This window comes from Semicossyphus pulcher, unplaced genomic scaffold (genome assembly GCF_022749685.1).
Source record: "Semicossyphus pulcher isolate SPU_LCO1_2020_fin unplaced genomic scaffold, fSemPul1.0.p SCAF_5, whole genome shotgun sequence".
NCBI lineage: Eukaryota > Metazoa > Chordata > Actinopteri > Labriformes > Labridae > Semicossyphus > Semicossyphus pulcher.
The window spans coordinates 15,211,449-15,229,707 of NW_027211726.1; the positions used below are offsets into that span (position 1 = coordinate 15,211,449).

An 18,259-nucleotide genomic window follows, 5' to 3' on the forward strand; every position below is an offset into this window, starting at 1 on the left:
CACCATTTGCGTCTGCTTCTCTCTCTTCAGGGACGTCTCAAAGATAACAGATCTCCTCATGATGTTTGACAGACAGACCTTTAGATAATGGTGGGGATTCAAATATGTTTATTTAATTTCTAAAAGTTCTTGTTGTTTGCAGATTCAGGAGAATTATTTAACTTTAATATATTATTTTAATGCACATTGTTGGTCTGCTCCTCTCTGTGCACTCATCTCTTGAAACAGCTGACTGAAGTGTTCACTCCCACCTAGCCATGTTTAAAATGTTTGACAATAGCACCACCGTGTGGACAAAAGGCAGTACTACTTTGTCTTTAAGAAAATTTAAAGTTCTGATTCTTGTCAATTAAATTAAAAAAAAACATCCTAATAACTGTATTATTATTATTTAATTAAAATGAAGTAACAGTAAAAATGCATTTGGATCACATTTATGAACGGGAAACAGGTATTTCATTTTGAAATGTGGTGAACTGTGTTTATTGCAAAATAATGAACTGAAGTGAGGTGCTTTAAAATTACATTCAAGAGCAGACTGCATTTAAAACTGGGTTTATTAATGTGCAACTTAAGCTAACATTAGATCATAAGAGAAGTGATACCTTCACATATTTACAACCTGTAACTTCGTCATTTTAGGGTAATAATTAGAGATGTTCTGATGCCATTTTCCTTACCGATACAGATTCTAATACCTAGATCAAGCATCGATCCATACAGAGTAACCCCTCTGATACCAGTGAGATTAAAAAATGTGTACATAATTGGTGGAAATACCTGAATATGGACACTGGTATAGGTATAAGAACATCTTTGTTACTTATAATGAATATATTCTGGAGATATAGCTGCTTGTCATTAAAGCCACTTTTACTATAAAGAGAAAGTTTTCTTATCTCGCAAGGACAGCGACAGCTCCCCTCAGTTGTCAGATTGTATAGCAGTGAAGAGGTTTGTCTCTCCAGTCTGAGGCTGATATAATAAACAGTGTTGTGTGACTGTCCTTCACCCTCCATGGGTTCATCTTCATTCTTCATAGAGGGAGTCGTAGCTCAGTGTTGTGGTGTGATAATAACGATGACTGATGTGAGGGAGGTTCACCCTCATCTATTGTGTGAGTAAAGTAGAGGGTCATTTTTCACAAGTCCTACTAAAACACACTTGCAGCCACACATTTTGACTTACTAACAAGAAGCTTGTGTAAGAGAAGTATTTATCTGTGTGCTTCAAAATTGTGTTGACTAGGATTTGCTTGTTTCCTGTTCTTGAGTCCCTGGACGTGTTCTAAAATCTTAATCTGAAAATCCTAATCTAGAAAAAACAAGACTAGTATCCAAATTTCATTTTTCTTTTTTTTGTCAAATCTTTGATTGTAATACATTCTTAGCTGTGTAGTTAAAATGTCACATCTTTTGTCTGCTTTGCTGTGATTCCAATACAATGTTGTCAAGATACAGAACGAAGATAATACAAGACAATTTAAAGAATAAACCAGTATGTGTAAAGCTTCTTACATTTTCAGACCGAGGAAGTATTTACGAATTTAGCTTTCTTACTTGAGTAGAAGCATTAATACAACAATGTAAAGAAATTAGGCCCTTTATTCAAAATTAAACAGGAACTTACAGTGTGCTTTCAAAATATGTTAAAACGTCAAGGGCAAAAAATTAAAGTACTTATTAGAAAACGTACCCGTTCAGAGTCTTATACTATTTACTAGCTACACATAAGTATGTTGTGGCAGCATGTTGATGTTGCAGCTGGTCCAGCTTGGATGCTTTATTTTTCTATTGGGTAGAAAAATGTATAGTAATTTACCATAGGTTACAAAAATCATTGTGTTTTTCATTAAATTATTATCTGTAATGCATTTGGAAAAGCAGCTATATATGTAAGATTAATATAGTAAAGTAAATAAGATAATATTAGGGATAATAAGTATCTAAAGTAGTAGCATCTGTTGGAGCTATCCACATAAGGTGATTATTTTACATTCAGTCATTTATTTATTTGTTTACTCATTTAAGGAAGATATAGGAATACGTTTGGTATCATTTGTGCTATTATTATATTTGAGTATGTATTGAGGCTTTTATTTTGATAGAATCAGTAGTTTTGCACCGGGTCACGTGTAGCCTAAAGCAGCAGGTAAGCTAGGATAGGCGCGAAACGGGAAGGTGAATGTTTCGTGACCGGGACACGCCAGAGGAAACATTGATCGACTGTAAGTTGTTGAATAAAGATTGTTTTTATATTTAAAGCATGTTTCTTTGTTTAAACCTTATTTGTCTTTCAAAGTTACAAACATCCAGCCAATAAGGAAAGAGAACAACACGGAAAGTTTTTGCTTTTTATTGATAAATTATCATTTAAAAAGACCAACAACTCTCCTCTCCTCCCAACTCTCATTACAGGTTTCCAAGTACTGAATTTGAACTATTTACAAAGTTGCTTTTTATATATTTTCTCCTTAATCATCATCCTCAACATCATCATCATCATCGTCATCACATTCAAAACAAGGTTAGAAGATTGCAGAGTGGTCAAGAGACGGGATGCTGAGTTAGCCTATAGCGATCTAGCTAGCTAGCACAGAGTTCACCGGAGGTCAGAGAGCAGTAAGATAAGCAACAGGAGGAGGAGGAGGGTTTACATTCTAACTCACAGGCAGAAGGAGCAGAGACAGGTGCATCATACGCTTCAGCTACCTCTCTGAAACAGGAAAATCATCAGCTCGATGACAGAACATAAACATGCAAACATGTTGTCATTTTCCGTCAGTGAGGAGGCGAAGAAAACGCAGCGAGGAACACGTGGAGGTTTAAATAAAAGGGTTATTGCTGTTGTGAGTTAAAAGCTGCGTGGCACAAAAAAATTAACACTTTGATAAAAAAAAAAAAAAACAAGCTCCTGTTGATCTGATGCTCTACTGGACTAATACTGGGCAGCAAAGTTGGCACACGTGGGTATTTAAGGAGGATTTCTTTAAAAAATTGATCATTTGGAGATTAAAATCATATAGCAATACTATGTCAGTGTACACAGGCAAGGTTACATTACAGTATGGATATGCAGCGTTCTGTGGCTGGAGATAAACTAGCAGCAAACAAACTAATACAATTGCATATAATCGTAGTGCAATGGGCAAATTAATCTTAGGAGGTCGTCTCATTTTGGTTTGGTCAAAAAAAAGTCAAGTTGCTGAAAGAAAACAAACTAAATAGCCCATAAAGACCAAATCCAACCAATTTGCTAAACTATTTTTAAATCAGCTAATTTTGGCATTCATCAAAGAAAATCAGGATTTTTGCAAAACCAGGGCAGGATTTGAGTCGATGTGGACTGCACGGAGGACTGATTGACACACAGTAGGTTTGTTCAGCAGGTATAACTCTGTAAGAACAGACACAAACACAAACAAGATGCATCTCCGACACACACCCCCTCACAAAAACATACATCTCTCCACACATATTACACACTGCAGGCGCTCCACTCCGCTGAACATGACCGGATGGAAGTCTAAACACGATGAAACAACTTAAAGTGGGGGTCTGTTCTTCCAGCCGCGCCACGCCGAGCTCGCTCTAGGAGAAGCTGTTCTCGGGGTAGCTGACTTTGATCGCCCCCCAGTAGCAGGCTCGTATCAGACAGATGAGGCCCAGCAGGTAGGCCAACGCCCAGGAGACATAGGTGGCGTTGTAACGAGCGGCAAAGCTCCGAGTGCCAACCTATTAACGCAGAGGAGAGGCAACGGAGGTGGATTAAGACTTTGTTACATTTTTCAACACAACCTGACAGTAATAGATCAATTTAATGCTCTGATAAAAAAGGAAAAAGATTCCAGTGTCTGCGGCCGTCCATCGATCATCATCGAACTTCAGTCAGACCAAATGAAATGACTGGATGGCTTGAGTGCTAAAGCTAGCATGTTGCACAAGAATGCCACAGACAGAGGTAGTTTATAAAGTTGATGATGATATTGATTTCCACAACAGTTAGTTTTGACCAAGTAATCTGATTGGACAAGAGGAATTCTATGAGTGCTGATATAGAGTATAACAGCACTGATACTTTTAACCTTGTGTGTCACTCTGCCTCAGCCAAATGTTGCTTGTAGAACTGTTGTATAAAAACAATATCACACTCAAGGTCGTTCTGTTCTACTGAACATCAGCACGGCTGTGATTCGGTCATATAAGATCATCACAGCTCTTTTAGACTCAACCTGCACCGTAAGTAAGGCAGAGCTCGTTCATGTGCTTCGGGGAGCTGCTCTGAAATTTCTAGATTTCAAAATGTAGCTTACTCTTGCTGGGTTTATTTTCAAAGTTGCTTTCCCAAGCTTTAAAATAAGAACTATAATCCCAAGAAATCATTAAGAAGTGATTATGACGCTAATATTATTTTACCAAGTCAGACGTGACTCGGATATACTGTGAAAAACAACAATAGTGGTTGTTTTTGTTTATGGAACAGTCCAGTGGCTTAACTTGACAAAATGAATTTGATGAATTGTGAGATTAAGCACTCATGACGATGTGTTTGCAAAAGCTCCTCCAGAGGAGGCTTTAAGCATCTGGGGCCTGTTTCAGAGCTAATGTGGGCCCTTAAAAAACATAAAAGAGACAAAAAGTTGGTTTGCATCAAGTTAACTTTCAGGGAACAACTGTTGAACTTTTGGTTGACACATTTATCTATGCCTCCCTAAAGTTGAACTATAAAATCTTTGATCTCCTGACTTTTATCCAGCACCATTATCAGGTCAAAAAAATCAATTGGTTCTTGACCAAATACCAGCAAAACTGTAACAATACCCATAATCCTCAACTGCCCTTTGTGATTAGTGCTAATTAGTCAATGTAACCATGCTATCATGCTAAACTAATGTAATGGACTGTTGCATATTTGAGAAGATATAAGGCACTGTGTCCCTCTGTGTTGCCGTAGGCCGTGATACAATTGTTCTTCTTCTACTGTTGTTTTTGAAGCGGGGGAGATCATTAAAAAGGGAAGCGCTCACTGTTGACTGTCGTCCCGTTTATTTTTTTTAATTAATTATTAGTAAGTAAACAGCTAGACGAACCCAGGACACTCGGCTACACTAACACAAGGAGCATGGTTATAATTATACCTGCTAAGCATCAACATGTAAACACTGTCATAGTGAACATGTTGTCATGCTAGTATTAGCATTCAGCTAAAGGCACTCTTGTGCTTAAGTACAGCACGGTGCTAGCATGTCAGTAGACTCCAAGATGACTTATTTCACCTCGCTTCTTCTGAAATAAGATACGATAATCCTTTATTGAAACTTTTTTTTAATTTAAATTCTCTATTGTCAAATCTATTTTGTTGCTTTTTTTGTTACACACAAGCCTGTTTGATATTTCCTGAGAAATTCTTTCATCGTGAAGCTCATTGTAACTTTTTATTTGAGAAGTGGGATATCTTTAAATCTTAACTTAATAAGATACTTTCTAAATATAATACAAACGAGACAAAGACAGAACTTACTGTTAAACCCACTCCGATGAAAATGCAGATCATTCCTATAGTTACATAAGCACAACAGCGTCTCCTGGGGAGCGCACTGCCAACAGAGGATCTGCAGAGAGAGGTCGAGAAGAGAAGTGATAAGTGAGCGTGCAAAGAGAAAGTGAAAGATGGTTCGAGAAACAACATCTCAATCTTCTGTATGTGAACTCAATGGTTAGGGTAGGAATGAGGAATGAGCAGGAATGCAACTAACATTTTCTTAATAATGAGTTTAAGATTTTGAGACTAATTCGACAGGTTGAAATATTTTGCATGAAGACTTAATGCTTTCTTTTTTCCCACAGTTTTTCCCACTGTTCCCACTCGCCAAAAAAATCCCTCTTCCCTCATTTTATGTAACACATGAAAGCACAGGAGGCCGGTCACATGAGCAGCTCCCAACACTCTCAGACCCCGAAAAACACGCCCAACTTGACCGCCCGTAAGCACCAGACTGGAATCTGTTTTTTCCCCCGCTATTATTTCACTCTCATCCCCCTCGCTGCTCTCACATGCCTCTCATGTGACGGGACTCAAGCTTTCTTCAGGAATCGCTGGTATTCAGGTGGCCTGGGGGGCCTGATCACCTGATTTCTTACCTTCTGCTACTACTTCTTAAACCGTGTCCTGCTTTCACATTTCATCTCTGTTTGACTCACTTTTTTACATTTGTACCACCTGACCGACTCCTTCATTTGACCTGTTGCCATATATGGAGAAGATCTGCTTTTTTTGAAAGATAAAAGCTGGCCGAGGTCTGCTGACATTGCTCGCAAAACCAGAATTAATCAGGCAAACTAGGGTTAATTCGTCTGACTGGGGAAACAGACGTAATACAACACTTACAATACAGGTTATTTGCCTTTGAATTGGCTACCTCTGAGAAAGTGCTACTATAGTTATTGGTTTTTCATTGCATCAAGGTGATATCATTACTGTGACTGTCCCTGTTTTGACGTCTGTTACAAGTGAGAAAGAGAGTTTGTTGGCAGATACAGGCCTAAGAGAAAAATATGAAAGAAAGAGATAAATAGCAGAAACAAGTTGGAAAAAGATAGAGACAGACCCAGAGAGTCAGGACTTTGGACTTTGTGTCAGACACTGCTCTTTTTTCATATGGTGTTCCCCAGGGATCAATCTTGGGACCCATCTTATTCTCCGTATAAATGCTGCCACAACGACAGATTATCTGTAGTTTTAGCACAATGTCCTATCATTTCTACGCAGACACCATCCCACTGTATCTTCAAACACTGCAGCAGTATATGTGGTGTTTTATGAGAGCAGACGGGTCAGGAACTTTGATGTCTAAATAAATAACTGCTACCTCGATTGAAAGGTGTAAACAGAGATAAAAACACATACAGAAGAGACATGGCTACAGATACAAAGATATAATCAAAATACAAGATTGGCAAAGAGGGACAGACACAGACAAAGATGGAGACAGACACAGGAGTAAAGGGAAAGGCAGAGATCAGAGACATCTTAACATCACTGCCTGGCTGATGTAGATACTGTCCATAGTATCACTTTCAGACTCATCCTTTTCGATGCCCTCCCACCAACCCTGAACTCTGTGGCTCCTCTTTTACCTTTACTGAGGCCAGGCTCTAATTCCTGTCACCTGCTGGATTAGCCTCCATCCACGACCCCCCCATCCCCCCAACTGCCTTCTCCTTCCAAGAACTACAAAGTCCAGACCTTTTAAAGCTTAGCGACTGATTACAATGAAATGATCCATAAAGTAAGCACTTTGCAACTTCTACCAAAACAAGAGCCAGAGAGGTAAAAGTCAGAGTATTTAGGGCTAACAAACCTGCATGGCTGAGAGCCAATGCCAATGTGGAAAGTCGATTTTTTTTCAACATGAAGTCGGTGTTTAAAAACATTCTGCTTACTGTTGTGCAGCAAATTAATGCCCCAGTAAGAGCAAGATAATGGCTTTTAATTTGACAGGTTGTAAAGATTACTTTTCTTTCATCAAACTGCCCTAATTTACATTTTTCCTGCTCCAACTACTGTCAAGACAGCAGTTAATGAAATGTTGATGTTAACGGCCAAAAAACTGCCACACACTGTTGTGTGTTCACTATAAGTTTCAGGCCTTTGAAGACCACACCACTGATTTCATATGTTTAAGCACATTTCCTGCAAATCATATATACCTTACATCCCAATTAAACATAACATGAACAGAATTTAGGTTCAAGGAGTAGTCTCACTCTAGACTTGAAGGTAAAAGGTGGAGACGTTAGTTGAAGTTGGAGAGAGAAGTTAGAGCGTTGTGTAGATTGTCAAACATTTGGACGAATAATCTGAGCAAATCTCAGTTGCAAAATCAATGAACTTTTAGCAGAAATACTTTAATCAGGTGCATTTGGCCACAAGGATTGTTTTAGCAATTCCAAAACTTATGAAACCTACTGGTAATTAAGACCCCCAAATATGTGGAAAAAGGGCACAGGTTAAAAAATACAAAATAAAAATAAAATAATAGCAAGTGTAAAAAGCGACATTATTACTATGATGCAATTCACTTCAACATTTTAAACCAGGCTAAAATGTCAAACAGAAATTAAATGGCAATAAATGGCTTACATGAAATGAAAACAGTCTAACCTAGTCAAAGATACAACTGGATGTCGTCTGCGTAGAAATGATCGGGGATGTTGATAAAAATACTGATTATTTGCCCTTATGGCAGCAGTTATATTGAGAATAAAATGAGTCCCAAGATTGATCCCTGGGGAACACCACATGAAAAAAGAGCAGTGTCTGGCTCATTAAATAACATGTTTTGACTTAGTTGTTGTGACTTAGACTGAAAATAAACAACAGATAAAATTGTAATTTCAAAGCAGTCATTTAAAACGCAAACTGTGACTGACCACAAGTGACAGTAAAAAGTGAATCACTTAAATAGAAGTTTGATGGACTCACATTTTTTTGCAGTGGGGGCACTTGGCTAGCGTGTTAAACCGCAGCTCCATCCACTGTAAGAAAACAGAAGAGGAAGTTACATCATGGACACACAGACATGTAACAACACACTATGATCCTTCTGTACTGTTTAGGGAAATCAACACAGGACCTACAGGGAATGACTGGACATGATCACATATGATATTTGCACACTTGTAATTCCACTACTATACATTGTGTTTATATTGGAGAAAAGGGGCAAAATTAGCGTCAAAAATGATTCATGATAGATTAGTTAGGATTGTAAACACACAATCGTTTCATTAAAGGTTCTGATGTAAAAAAACAAAAACAGTGAAATATTTATTTTCAGGTCATATTTACACAAGTTTGTGATGTGACTTTTGACACCTGAGGGGGTATGAAACATTTCACTTGAATATCACGCCCCCTCTCTTTATAGCCAGATGTGCTCAGAGTCACATTATCACCCATGTAAATAAGGCCTCAGGTTGAACAGGAGCAGGTTAGGCTGTTGTTAATTGGTCCGCCAGTGTCACCAGCTTCCTCAACCTGTTGTTCTGGTGGCGGGGAGCCATCGCTGGGAACGCCAGACATTGGCTGGGCTGACCTGGCGTCCTCACTCCCCTACAGACGCCGCAAGCGACAATGTGCACATGTTAAGAGGACATTAAATGTCAGCGTCATACTGACTCAATACCTCAAGTTCTGCACCTTCTTCCTGGCAGCTTTAAAGCTCCTTTAAAGTAACATGTCATATCTCAAAAATATTCGTTTTAAAAGGAAAGTGCAGCTAATGCCAGCCGTTACACACGTTTAGTCAGAATCTAAAACTGAATGGAGGTTTTATTTCCACAAAAATACAAGAACATCTAATAAGCTCTCATGTGTGCTTAGGACTAACATTAATAAAGTCTATCCTGATATACAGCACAACAAGCTTTACAATTCAGAACAACTGTGCAACTGTTCTATAATACAGGAGAAAATCCCCTATTTCAACTGATAAATATTCAACACTACGCTGCAGATTATTAATATGCATGTACCAACAACAGCACAGCAAACACAATTCTGCATGAACAACTCGTGAAAGGTTAGATTGTTGTTTTTTTGGTAGGTTAACATACTAGGAAGGTGTTGCCACAGTGACCGCAGACCACTCTCATCCCCTCAGGTTGGATGGGCAGAGCCGGCTGGGCGGGTTGCTCCTCGGGGATCACCATCACCGGGCTCAGGTTGATGATGCGTCTGCTGTCGGAGGTAAAAAAGATAAAGACGAGAGATGCTAAGTAGATGCAGAGCCTCATATTGGGCTTTGGAAAAGAAGTAAACAACTCGACTGTCTGCCACCTACCAGTTTGGTCGAGGACATCCTATCCTCCTGGACGTGTCTTTACAGATGAGCAGGCAGTTACAGGGACACCGCACGTATTTCTTCCCTGTCGGGGGATTCTTGATGGGCTGGAAGGCAAAATATAAAAATCAGCTCAGTGGAAACAGCTAGATACAGAGGCCAAAACCCAAGCCGAAAACAGTGGAGGGTGATAAAAAGTACCCTGCAAAATCAATAGCTTTGCCTTTAATCTATGACATACATTTTGAGTAGTCCCGATATTGATTCCAGTATTGGTATTGGCCCACAATAATGTTGTATCGAGTATTGCGAGTGCACCAGTCAATGCAGCGATCTAATACCATGATTTATTAGGTCCCACAAAATTGACGATCAACAGTGTGTTGCTAGCAGAGATAGTAATGTTGAAGAAATCAGTGTATATTTTTGTAATCACACTGTATTGGAGGGTTACTCAGTATCGGCCAATACCGAAGTCTAAGTATCGGATCGATATCAGGGAGGAAAAACACATATGAGTCAATGTTGTCATCTTTCATGCTGTATTTGTCATTACAGAGACGTTTTAAAGCCCCTGTATGCAGCAATTTCTACTGTCTGTGTCTACATACAATGTTCTGGCCAATGACAGAAGCTGTATGTCCCATATAGTATGTGTTACATACAGTCTGTATTTCATAAGTTCGGGGCAGACCCAGAGCCCACTAGAGGGATTATATGTCCCACCTGGTGTGAGAACGCCTCGTGATCCCCCAGGAGGAGCTACAAAATGCTGCTAGGTAGAGGGATGTCTTGACTTGCTTAGCCTGCTGCCACCGTGACGTCCATGGATGTATATATGTTTTGATAAATGTTTATGACAGGATGCCACCAGGTTTATGTTTACTACATTTTACGAACCTGAGCTGAAATGAGCTGCAACATCTGAAGGCCAAACACGATCAACTGTGCACTGTTTTGGATTCAGTTTTATGTAACATCATACGACTCTGTTATATTACCAATATCAGTGTGAGTGTTTGTGATGACAGCCATCCTTCTCCTTGCTGCCTGCACTCACAGACACAGTCCCTTATACAGAGCACTTATCACTGCACTGACTGATCAGTGTGACTGATGTTTACATGAACATCTGGAAAGGCTCTAAAGGTGGACGTCTAAGCCATCTTTTCTCTTTAAATCAAACCAAAGGACGCTGCACAATACGACAGATTGGAGCACTCAGCTGGCTGTAGCTGCCGTGTGCACGTGTGATTAGATCGCCGGACAGATGAAGGTTAAACTGATTGTAATAAAAGACGAAAGGAGAGCAGTGATGAGCAGCTCAGATAAAAAAGAAGATTTAATGTTGTTACTCAACTTGACAGTTGAACAGTTACGACTCTGTGATGTCAACACACACCATCAAGCCACGACCACTTACTGTAGCTTCGTTGCAGACAGTGCACTTGACCACGTGCTGATGCAGCTTTCCATCCAGGTTGATGAGCGACTGGCAGACGCGGCAGTTGATGACGGGCACACCGCCGGCGTCGGGGCTGGCGATGGCTGTGTAAGGAGGAGGTAGTTCGGCTTTGAGAAGAGGAGGGTAGAGCACATGAAACACGGCCAGCTGTTAATCGCATGCATGTAGAAACAGTTCATGAACACACGTGGACCTGTGGTATGTGATGTGTTTGAAGAGGTCTGCTGGAGGGGCAGAGGTTTGGGTGTAATGCATGCCTAAAAACCCTCACAGTTAAACAATAGAGCTGTTGTCTAACATGACTTAGAACTCATACGTCTAGGAAGACTTATTTAAGGACTTCCTCAGCAATCATTATATAGTGTAAGGTGGTCTGGAGGCTCCACTGCACATACTGTATGCAAACCCATGACAGCCCTTGTACGACTCTGATGGCTCAACATGTGACTCTTTTCTCTTTGTCAGGGGCCAGGCACCACTCTGTATGTTAAAGAAATGAACAATGGGCTCTTTTAGATACCGAAGTGATGCTGTAGAAACCCCCTCAGTGCCAAGCTGAGTCAACAAAGACAACACGGAACAAATGAGCCAGCCTTCTGATTATAGGCAGAGGCATTTCACTTATTCATGTGAAATAACGTAAGAGCTAAGATACATTTGTAGGTGATATGCAATACAATTTGTGGATCAATACGAGGAAAACTTAATATCCAACAGTAACGCCAGTTTAAAGACACATGTTAAGGAACAAAAGCGTTTACATTAGCAGATATAAAAATGCTGTTGCATGTCCCTCCTACTCGCAAAATAACAATTTATAGGCCTCTTTAGTGGGTGCATCACTTGAACGTGCAGGTAAATTAAAAGTCTCTGCTAAGGAAGCCAAATAGCACCAAACTATTTTGGTTTAAATACAGCAAAAAAGGGAATTGATGAAGTGTTTTAAGTTCAATAAATAAGTGTCATCTACCGTATCAAATCTTTAAAGAGCTGAATAGTTTCTCTTAATGTCTGACAGAACTTTGTGGACTCACCAGAGAAACCGTATATGACCTCTGCAGCTCTGTTTAATCCCATGATAACCTTGTGTAATTAGTCTACATTCCATGAGTTTTAATACACTTAATCCATAGACTGGCACCAGCCGCCACCTTTACTATAACTGTAGCATCAATCATACTTTATGTACTGTGTGATTAAGGGTGGGAATCACAGGGTAACTCACGATACGGTACGATACGATACACGTGGCCCACGCTAACGATAATATCACAATACTGCGATTCTGTGATAATTGATTTATTGACAATCATATTCTGATAGCCTACATCAGGATATCTGATTAACTGAAGAATACAAAATGCCCCTTAAAAGGTAAAGTGCAGAATTAATGTATTTATTCACTAAAATTTGGTGTCAGTTTCACAGACTCAAACTGAGATGAAACAATGTGCACAAATTACATTTAGAGAACTATAGAACAACTATAAAAACAAATTAGGACTTTGACTTTGGATTCATGTCATAAGCACCTCTGCAATGAGTCAAAATCGCAGGGAAATTTGTTTAAACAGGTTATATTTGTAAATTTAAATATGATGTTCGGCACCAGCCTATCAGTAATTCTATTGCTCGAGTCAGGACGACGATATATTGCTGTATCAATATCTTGTCCCACCCCGATGTGTAACAATGTGGCACCAATCTTAAACCCACATTAAACCAGAGTGAAACCCTTTTCCAAAATAAAAGCATTCATTTGTTATTGTTATTTACTCCTGGAAGTAAATTCTCATGTCCAGCAATGGCTGGAGAACATGTTTTTCTACATAGTAAATACCCTCAAACATTATATCTTTATTGTATCTAATTATGTATTCTAATTATTGTATTTAATTTAGAAGCAAAGACATGTAACTCTGGCACAGGTGGGACACATAAAGTGAAAGGATTTCACAGAACTCCACAGGAAATTAATCTGCAAAAACTCACAGAAAGGCCCCAAAAAGTCACCAAGTTTAGCTTCTCTGGTGTGAAGCGCTGCTGCTTCTCTTTGTACGCCATGATAGCAACTGAACATCTTTGGATTTTGGACTCTTTAATGGACAAAACACAAACCAGTCTCTTACATCTACAATTATTCAACCGAAGACAAAATGATCAAGAGGTTAATTGATATTTTAACAACAAATGGCCGGTACAGTATCGGATCGTCTTGGTCTTGATCCTGGTCTATTTGACAACCACAAACAAGGCATCTAATCTGATAAGTGACCTTCTTGTCTCTCTCTGAATGAGATAATAGGAAGTGTCAACAGTTAAACGAGTTTGGCTGCGAGATTCAGGGGCTCGAGCAGTCGACACCACGGGGACAGATGGGACAACCCATGTGCAAGAACATGGCCAAAGACTGGACACTCCTACTGTGAGCAGAAAAACATTCTCTTGGAGTGTGTGTAATCCAAAGTGTCACACTGAGAGGCCTCTCTTCTTAAAGCATACATTTTTAATAAGAGTTTAAAGTAAAACGCTTCAATCCAAACGCAGTCAGCACTTCTTTCAGTGATCGACCACCAGGGCTCTCTCTCAGCAGAGGCCTGTTTCTGTGCACACACTCTGTCCTTATGCATGTGTGAAACTATATATACAGCAGCTATAGGTTTCCACTGTCACTGTCCTCGGAGCCAGAGGAAAGACGAGACGACGCTCCACTACAACCGGCGACAGCAACGACAACATACAGGCCACCAGCACGTCCTGGTGCCTTCACTGACCGGATGACTGAGTGGGGTTTGTGGCTTGTGGGAAGCTGGTGTGCAGACACAAGCTGCTCAGGGATGATTTCTGTTTTTAATCTGCTTCCTTTAGCCCGTCTGGCATGACATCACAGTTTTTTTTGAAAGGTTAAAGGACCAGGCGGGTGTTTTTTTTATTGTTTAAAAGGTACAGATGAATTAGTCCATCTCTGTACTGTGTGTGGCAAATTTGTTTGGACTAATGACATTAAAAAAGGGTTCCTTAAACGACTGGGCACTGCAGTTTCTAGAGAGCATTAGAAGTTGTGTATATATTTGGGACTACTTTTGACCGCGGATTAATACACAGTTGGTACTCCAATGTGGGGCTGAACGATAATAAAAAAAGCATGATGATTATTTAGATGCTTATGGTTGCTTGTAACTATGACGCAAACATCTGACAGGTTGACCAATGATAGTCACCTTTCGCCTCTTGTCTCGTGGCCAGATCAGCTACTACATGATGAGTATGAGTTTTTTGTGTGATGTTGTGCAATTGCTCTTTTTGATATCATTATTTTCATGGTAAAAACAATTTATTTTATCATGTCGACATTCACCTGTATTTTCCTGTACAAAATGATGTGTCACTGTCCTACAATGAGCAGCACACTGCAGCAGGACAGATGACTCATGTCATGTTGTCTTTATAAAGGAACAGTGTGGCTCATTCATGTGTTTTTAACTATTAATGCACAACAGTGGTGCATTAGGTTAAAGAAAAACATAGATTTTGACTACACAAGGCTAGCAAACATGGCTAAGTAGCACTTTCCTGGGAATAAATGTTCCATCTCTGTTATAAAATGTGTGTTTTAACCGTCAGTAAAGCCCTGCATGTGAATGTAAGTAAAACTGAAGAATTAATCTATCACTGCCAAGATTAAAACACCATCGCAGGCTTTGGTTGCAGACATGTTTTTCTGCCATTCACGCACAAAAACATCAGGCAGGTGGTGACAAATCAGGCACAGCTAACACATCTATCCACTGAGATGCAGCCAAGGTCGTTGGTCTCCGCCCCTCCCCACGGGCACCACCACACTGCGAGCACTCGAGGAAAACACATCAAACAGAGAATTGGTACCTGTTACTCCTGAATAAAGATTGTGGACATATCAGGTACAGGAGTCGTATTTGTTTTAGGCTGTAAAAACATTCAGGAAATCCACACAGCAGATTTTGCAGTCACTCTCACACTTTCACTGCTAAATACAGCAGATTATAAGTCAAAGCACCATGGCGGTCTTTGTTTTCTAGGAGAACATATCAGTTATGGTATTTGACTTTAAATAATCCATTTTATTAATGAGCTGACAGAGTATTGCACCCCAAAAAAAACCCAAGAAATTGAGAATTAGATGTAATCCAGACAGCGGAGAGGGAGGGCGGACAAACTAGGCCGTGAAATATACTTCATTCATTTAGGATTTCTGGGCCATAACCTAACAAGTTGGCGGTTTACTGGTTATTACAGTCCAGCATTAAAGTCTTTAGGATTAATCTGGTGGGGAAATATGAATATTGAAAGATTAGACGGCTTCCAAACAAACAAAATGTTCATTTTTTCCATTTTTCATTAGCCCCTTGTCCTGAACTGCTCCTAACAGAGTATTACACAGTCAATGAATCCATTCATTTTGCAGCAGAACAACCAGTGATGTCCTGTGAGGCAAAGAAATGTTTCCTTTTCAATAACAAAAATGTGTAATCAGAGGAAACTTCGAGAGCAGCTAAGGCAACATGTCCTTCAGATTTGGCTGTTGAATTTGACTTCTTAAACAACACATAGAAGCAAACATCATCCTTTGACATCTGGACGTTTTTCTAGGAACAATAAGACAGATCTTTTCACATTTAAAGCCTCCTGCAGACAGAAATAACATGATATCTTTGCTTTTGATCTTCTGCAAGAAATATGAAGGATTTGATGTGACTGTATTCAGTGCAAAGGCACAGTCCTGACAGCGGCTTCTACACTGAGCAGACAGACGATTTATGAGCTGTAATAGCCTGGGTCACTCAGCCCTGCATGCATCATGGTTCTGTAACCTACATTCTGCTGTTTACTGAGCAAAACGTGGACACTGTGTTATCTTACTGCAAATGTTTTGTGCCGTTTATAACATGCTAGATTTCAAGATCAAGGCCACATATTTGTTTACAGTCATGTAAATGAGCAAAATGACACCTTTCATCACTTATGATATTAAGATCATATTTAGATCATATTATTAAAGATATTAGTTTGGGTCCATCCCCTTAAATGACACATCTGGGCTTTTTGTCGATTTTCAGATGGAACAAAAGGGTGCCTCCATCTGCAGTGGGTCATCTTCCCCTCGTCAATCAACAAAATAAAAGCCCACATCATCCAGTGAAGCCTCAAAGTGCCACATCACGATTGGTATCATCTTTATTTTGGTGAAAACCCAAAACACTACAGGCCCCGGCGAGTCGTGATGTAAGCATTTCTGCAGTAAAAACAGAGCTTGCTGTTATTGTAGGCCCCTCTTCTCTAACCCACTGCTCCAGTTCTCACAGAGCAGGCTCCACCTTTCTCTCAGCCGCCGATTCACTGCCCTTGCCTTTGCTTTGCCTTGCCTTGCTGCAGCTTTATTTACGCACAAACTCGATACGCCCTAAAATGATTCAGCATGCAGGCGGCTCTGCATGCGGACTGTGTGTTTACCTCGGGGGCTCGGATCCTGCAGGTACGGGGGAGCAGTGGGGGTCACATTCTCGGAGTTGGGGCCCGACAGCAGCGGAGATCGCTCGTCCATGCCGTCGGAGGCCATGTCGTTCACGGTGAGAAATGACGGGCAGAGGCGGCGGGGAGGCTCCTCACTGCACCGGGTCTTTTCTCAGCACAGAGGAGGAGCAGCAGCAGCAGCCGGCGGCTGGTTGTTTGGTGCCGAGTTGCTCCGGTCCAGCAGCCCCGGTGACGGCAGCCCGGAGGGGGAGGAGCTCCGTGGTGATCCCCGCCCCTCAATGACATGACCCGGGGCATGGGCACAGCTCTGTAACTGGGCACATGGAGCTTCATACCGCCCGAATATACTGTATAATATGTGATGGAATTTTATGTAAAAAAAAAAAAAATATGTCCATAAGTTTATTAACTGAAAATCAAATATAGTGCATAAGAATATAAAAATGTTCGCCTATACTTTATTAAATACTAGCCCCTATAAACATCCCTGCTTAGATTTTAAAAAAGCGCAGATAGATTTCAATGTTTTTGTTGATGGAGGAGCAGAGTGGTAAATAATTAAAGCAGCTATTGCCAGTATTCACCACGAGATGTCACCATAAGAACACTGAGGCCTGTGCAGTCCATTGCATGTACTGTGGATGAGTGATTCCCTAACAGTGGTGTGTGTCATACTGGTGGTACGCGAGCCTCACCTGGTGGTACACAAGAGCGTTGTCATTTCATTAATTTTTTTTTAACACTCACAGTTATAACATATCACTCTCATTTTGTACGCGAGGATAAGCGCGTGGATAACGTACGTGCGGACGTACGTTCGCCAACGGGCATTGTGTAAGTTAGCTAGTTTCATCTTACTACAAAAGGCAGCTATCAGCTAACACAACAATATTGCCTTACACACTTCGTGCTAGCTCTTCGTTATCTTAATTAATCCATCCACTTAATAAATCAGTCTTTATCAATCCATTATCTACGCCTCTAATCTAATTTCCAACAGTGTGTAGAATCAGTGTGTGTCAAAACTATGTCTCATGAATAATATATATGACACCACAGATGATATACAATCTGTTGCAGCAGCTTGTTTTTGCAGACAGCCAACATTAACTAGCTTTCATCTGATTAATTTACTTCATAACTTCTCAGAGAAATTTGGCAGCCTTGAAGAGCATAACCCATAAATGTGAACAGGATGTGTGACACACTCATTGAGGGAGGTCACTTTATAATGCTGCAAATGAATGATGAAGAAATAGTTTAGAAATAGTTTAAAAAGTTTACTTTAATATTACAAATACTTTCCCCAAACTGATATAACATGATAATTATGTCTTTAGGCTCGTATATTCACCGTCCTTTCTATTGCTCTGTGTCTTGTAGAGCTCTGGCCAGGGTGGACAGAGAGCAGTTGCTTGGCAAAAAATGGCAATATCCTG

At 40.2% G+C, this 18,259-nt stretch overlaps 1 protein-coding gene across 2 annotated transcripts; it reads right to left on the reverse strand.

Moving 5' to 3' along the window:
• Positions 1-2,371: 2,371 nt before the first annotated feature.
• Positions 2,372-17,025, reverse strand: pip4p2 (phosphatidylinositol-4,5-bisphosphate 4-phosphatase 2). Of its 2 annotated transcripts, XM_069681408.1 has the most exons (7): positions 16,800-17,025; positions 11,268-11,416; positions 9,845-9,951; positions 9,618-9,741; positions 8,485-8,537; positions 5,521-5,611; positions 2,372-3,734 (listed from the first exon to the last, which is right to left on the reverse strand). In XM_069681408.1, exons 1-7 carry the CDS (start codon positions 16,903-16,905, stop codon positions 3,591-3,593), a joined length of 774 nt encoding a protein of 257 aa, XP_069537509.1. In that variant the 5' UTR covers positions 16,906-17,025; the 3' UTR covers positions 2,372-3,590. The 2 variants fall into 2 exon arrangements, with proteins under 2 accessions (XP_069537509.1, XP_069537510.1); XM_069681409.1 differs by lacking the exon at positions 5,521-5,611.
• Between the last annotated feature and the right edge of the window lie 1,234 nt (positions 17,026-18,259).

What these genes read in the sequence shown, in the direction of transcription:
- pip4p2 (XM_069681408.1), bottom strand. Translation starts at nt 16,905, where the DNA reads ATGGCCTCCGACGGCATGGACGAGCGATCTCCGCTGCTGTCGGGCCCC. An exon ending in ACTGTGGCAACACCTTCCTA is followed by an intron (nt 8,538 to 9,617) that starts GTATGTTAACCT and finishes GTTTTCTTACAG; the next exon opens with TGGATGGAGCTGCGGTTTAA. An exon ending in TGCCCCCACTGCAAAAAAAT is followed by an intron (nt 5,612 to 8,484) that starts GTGAGTCCATCA and finishes CTCTCTCTGCAG; the next exon opens with ATCCTCTGTTGGCAGTGCGC.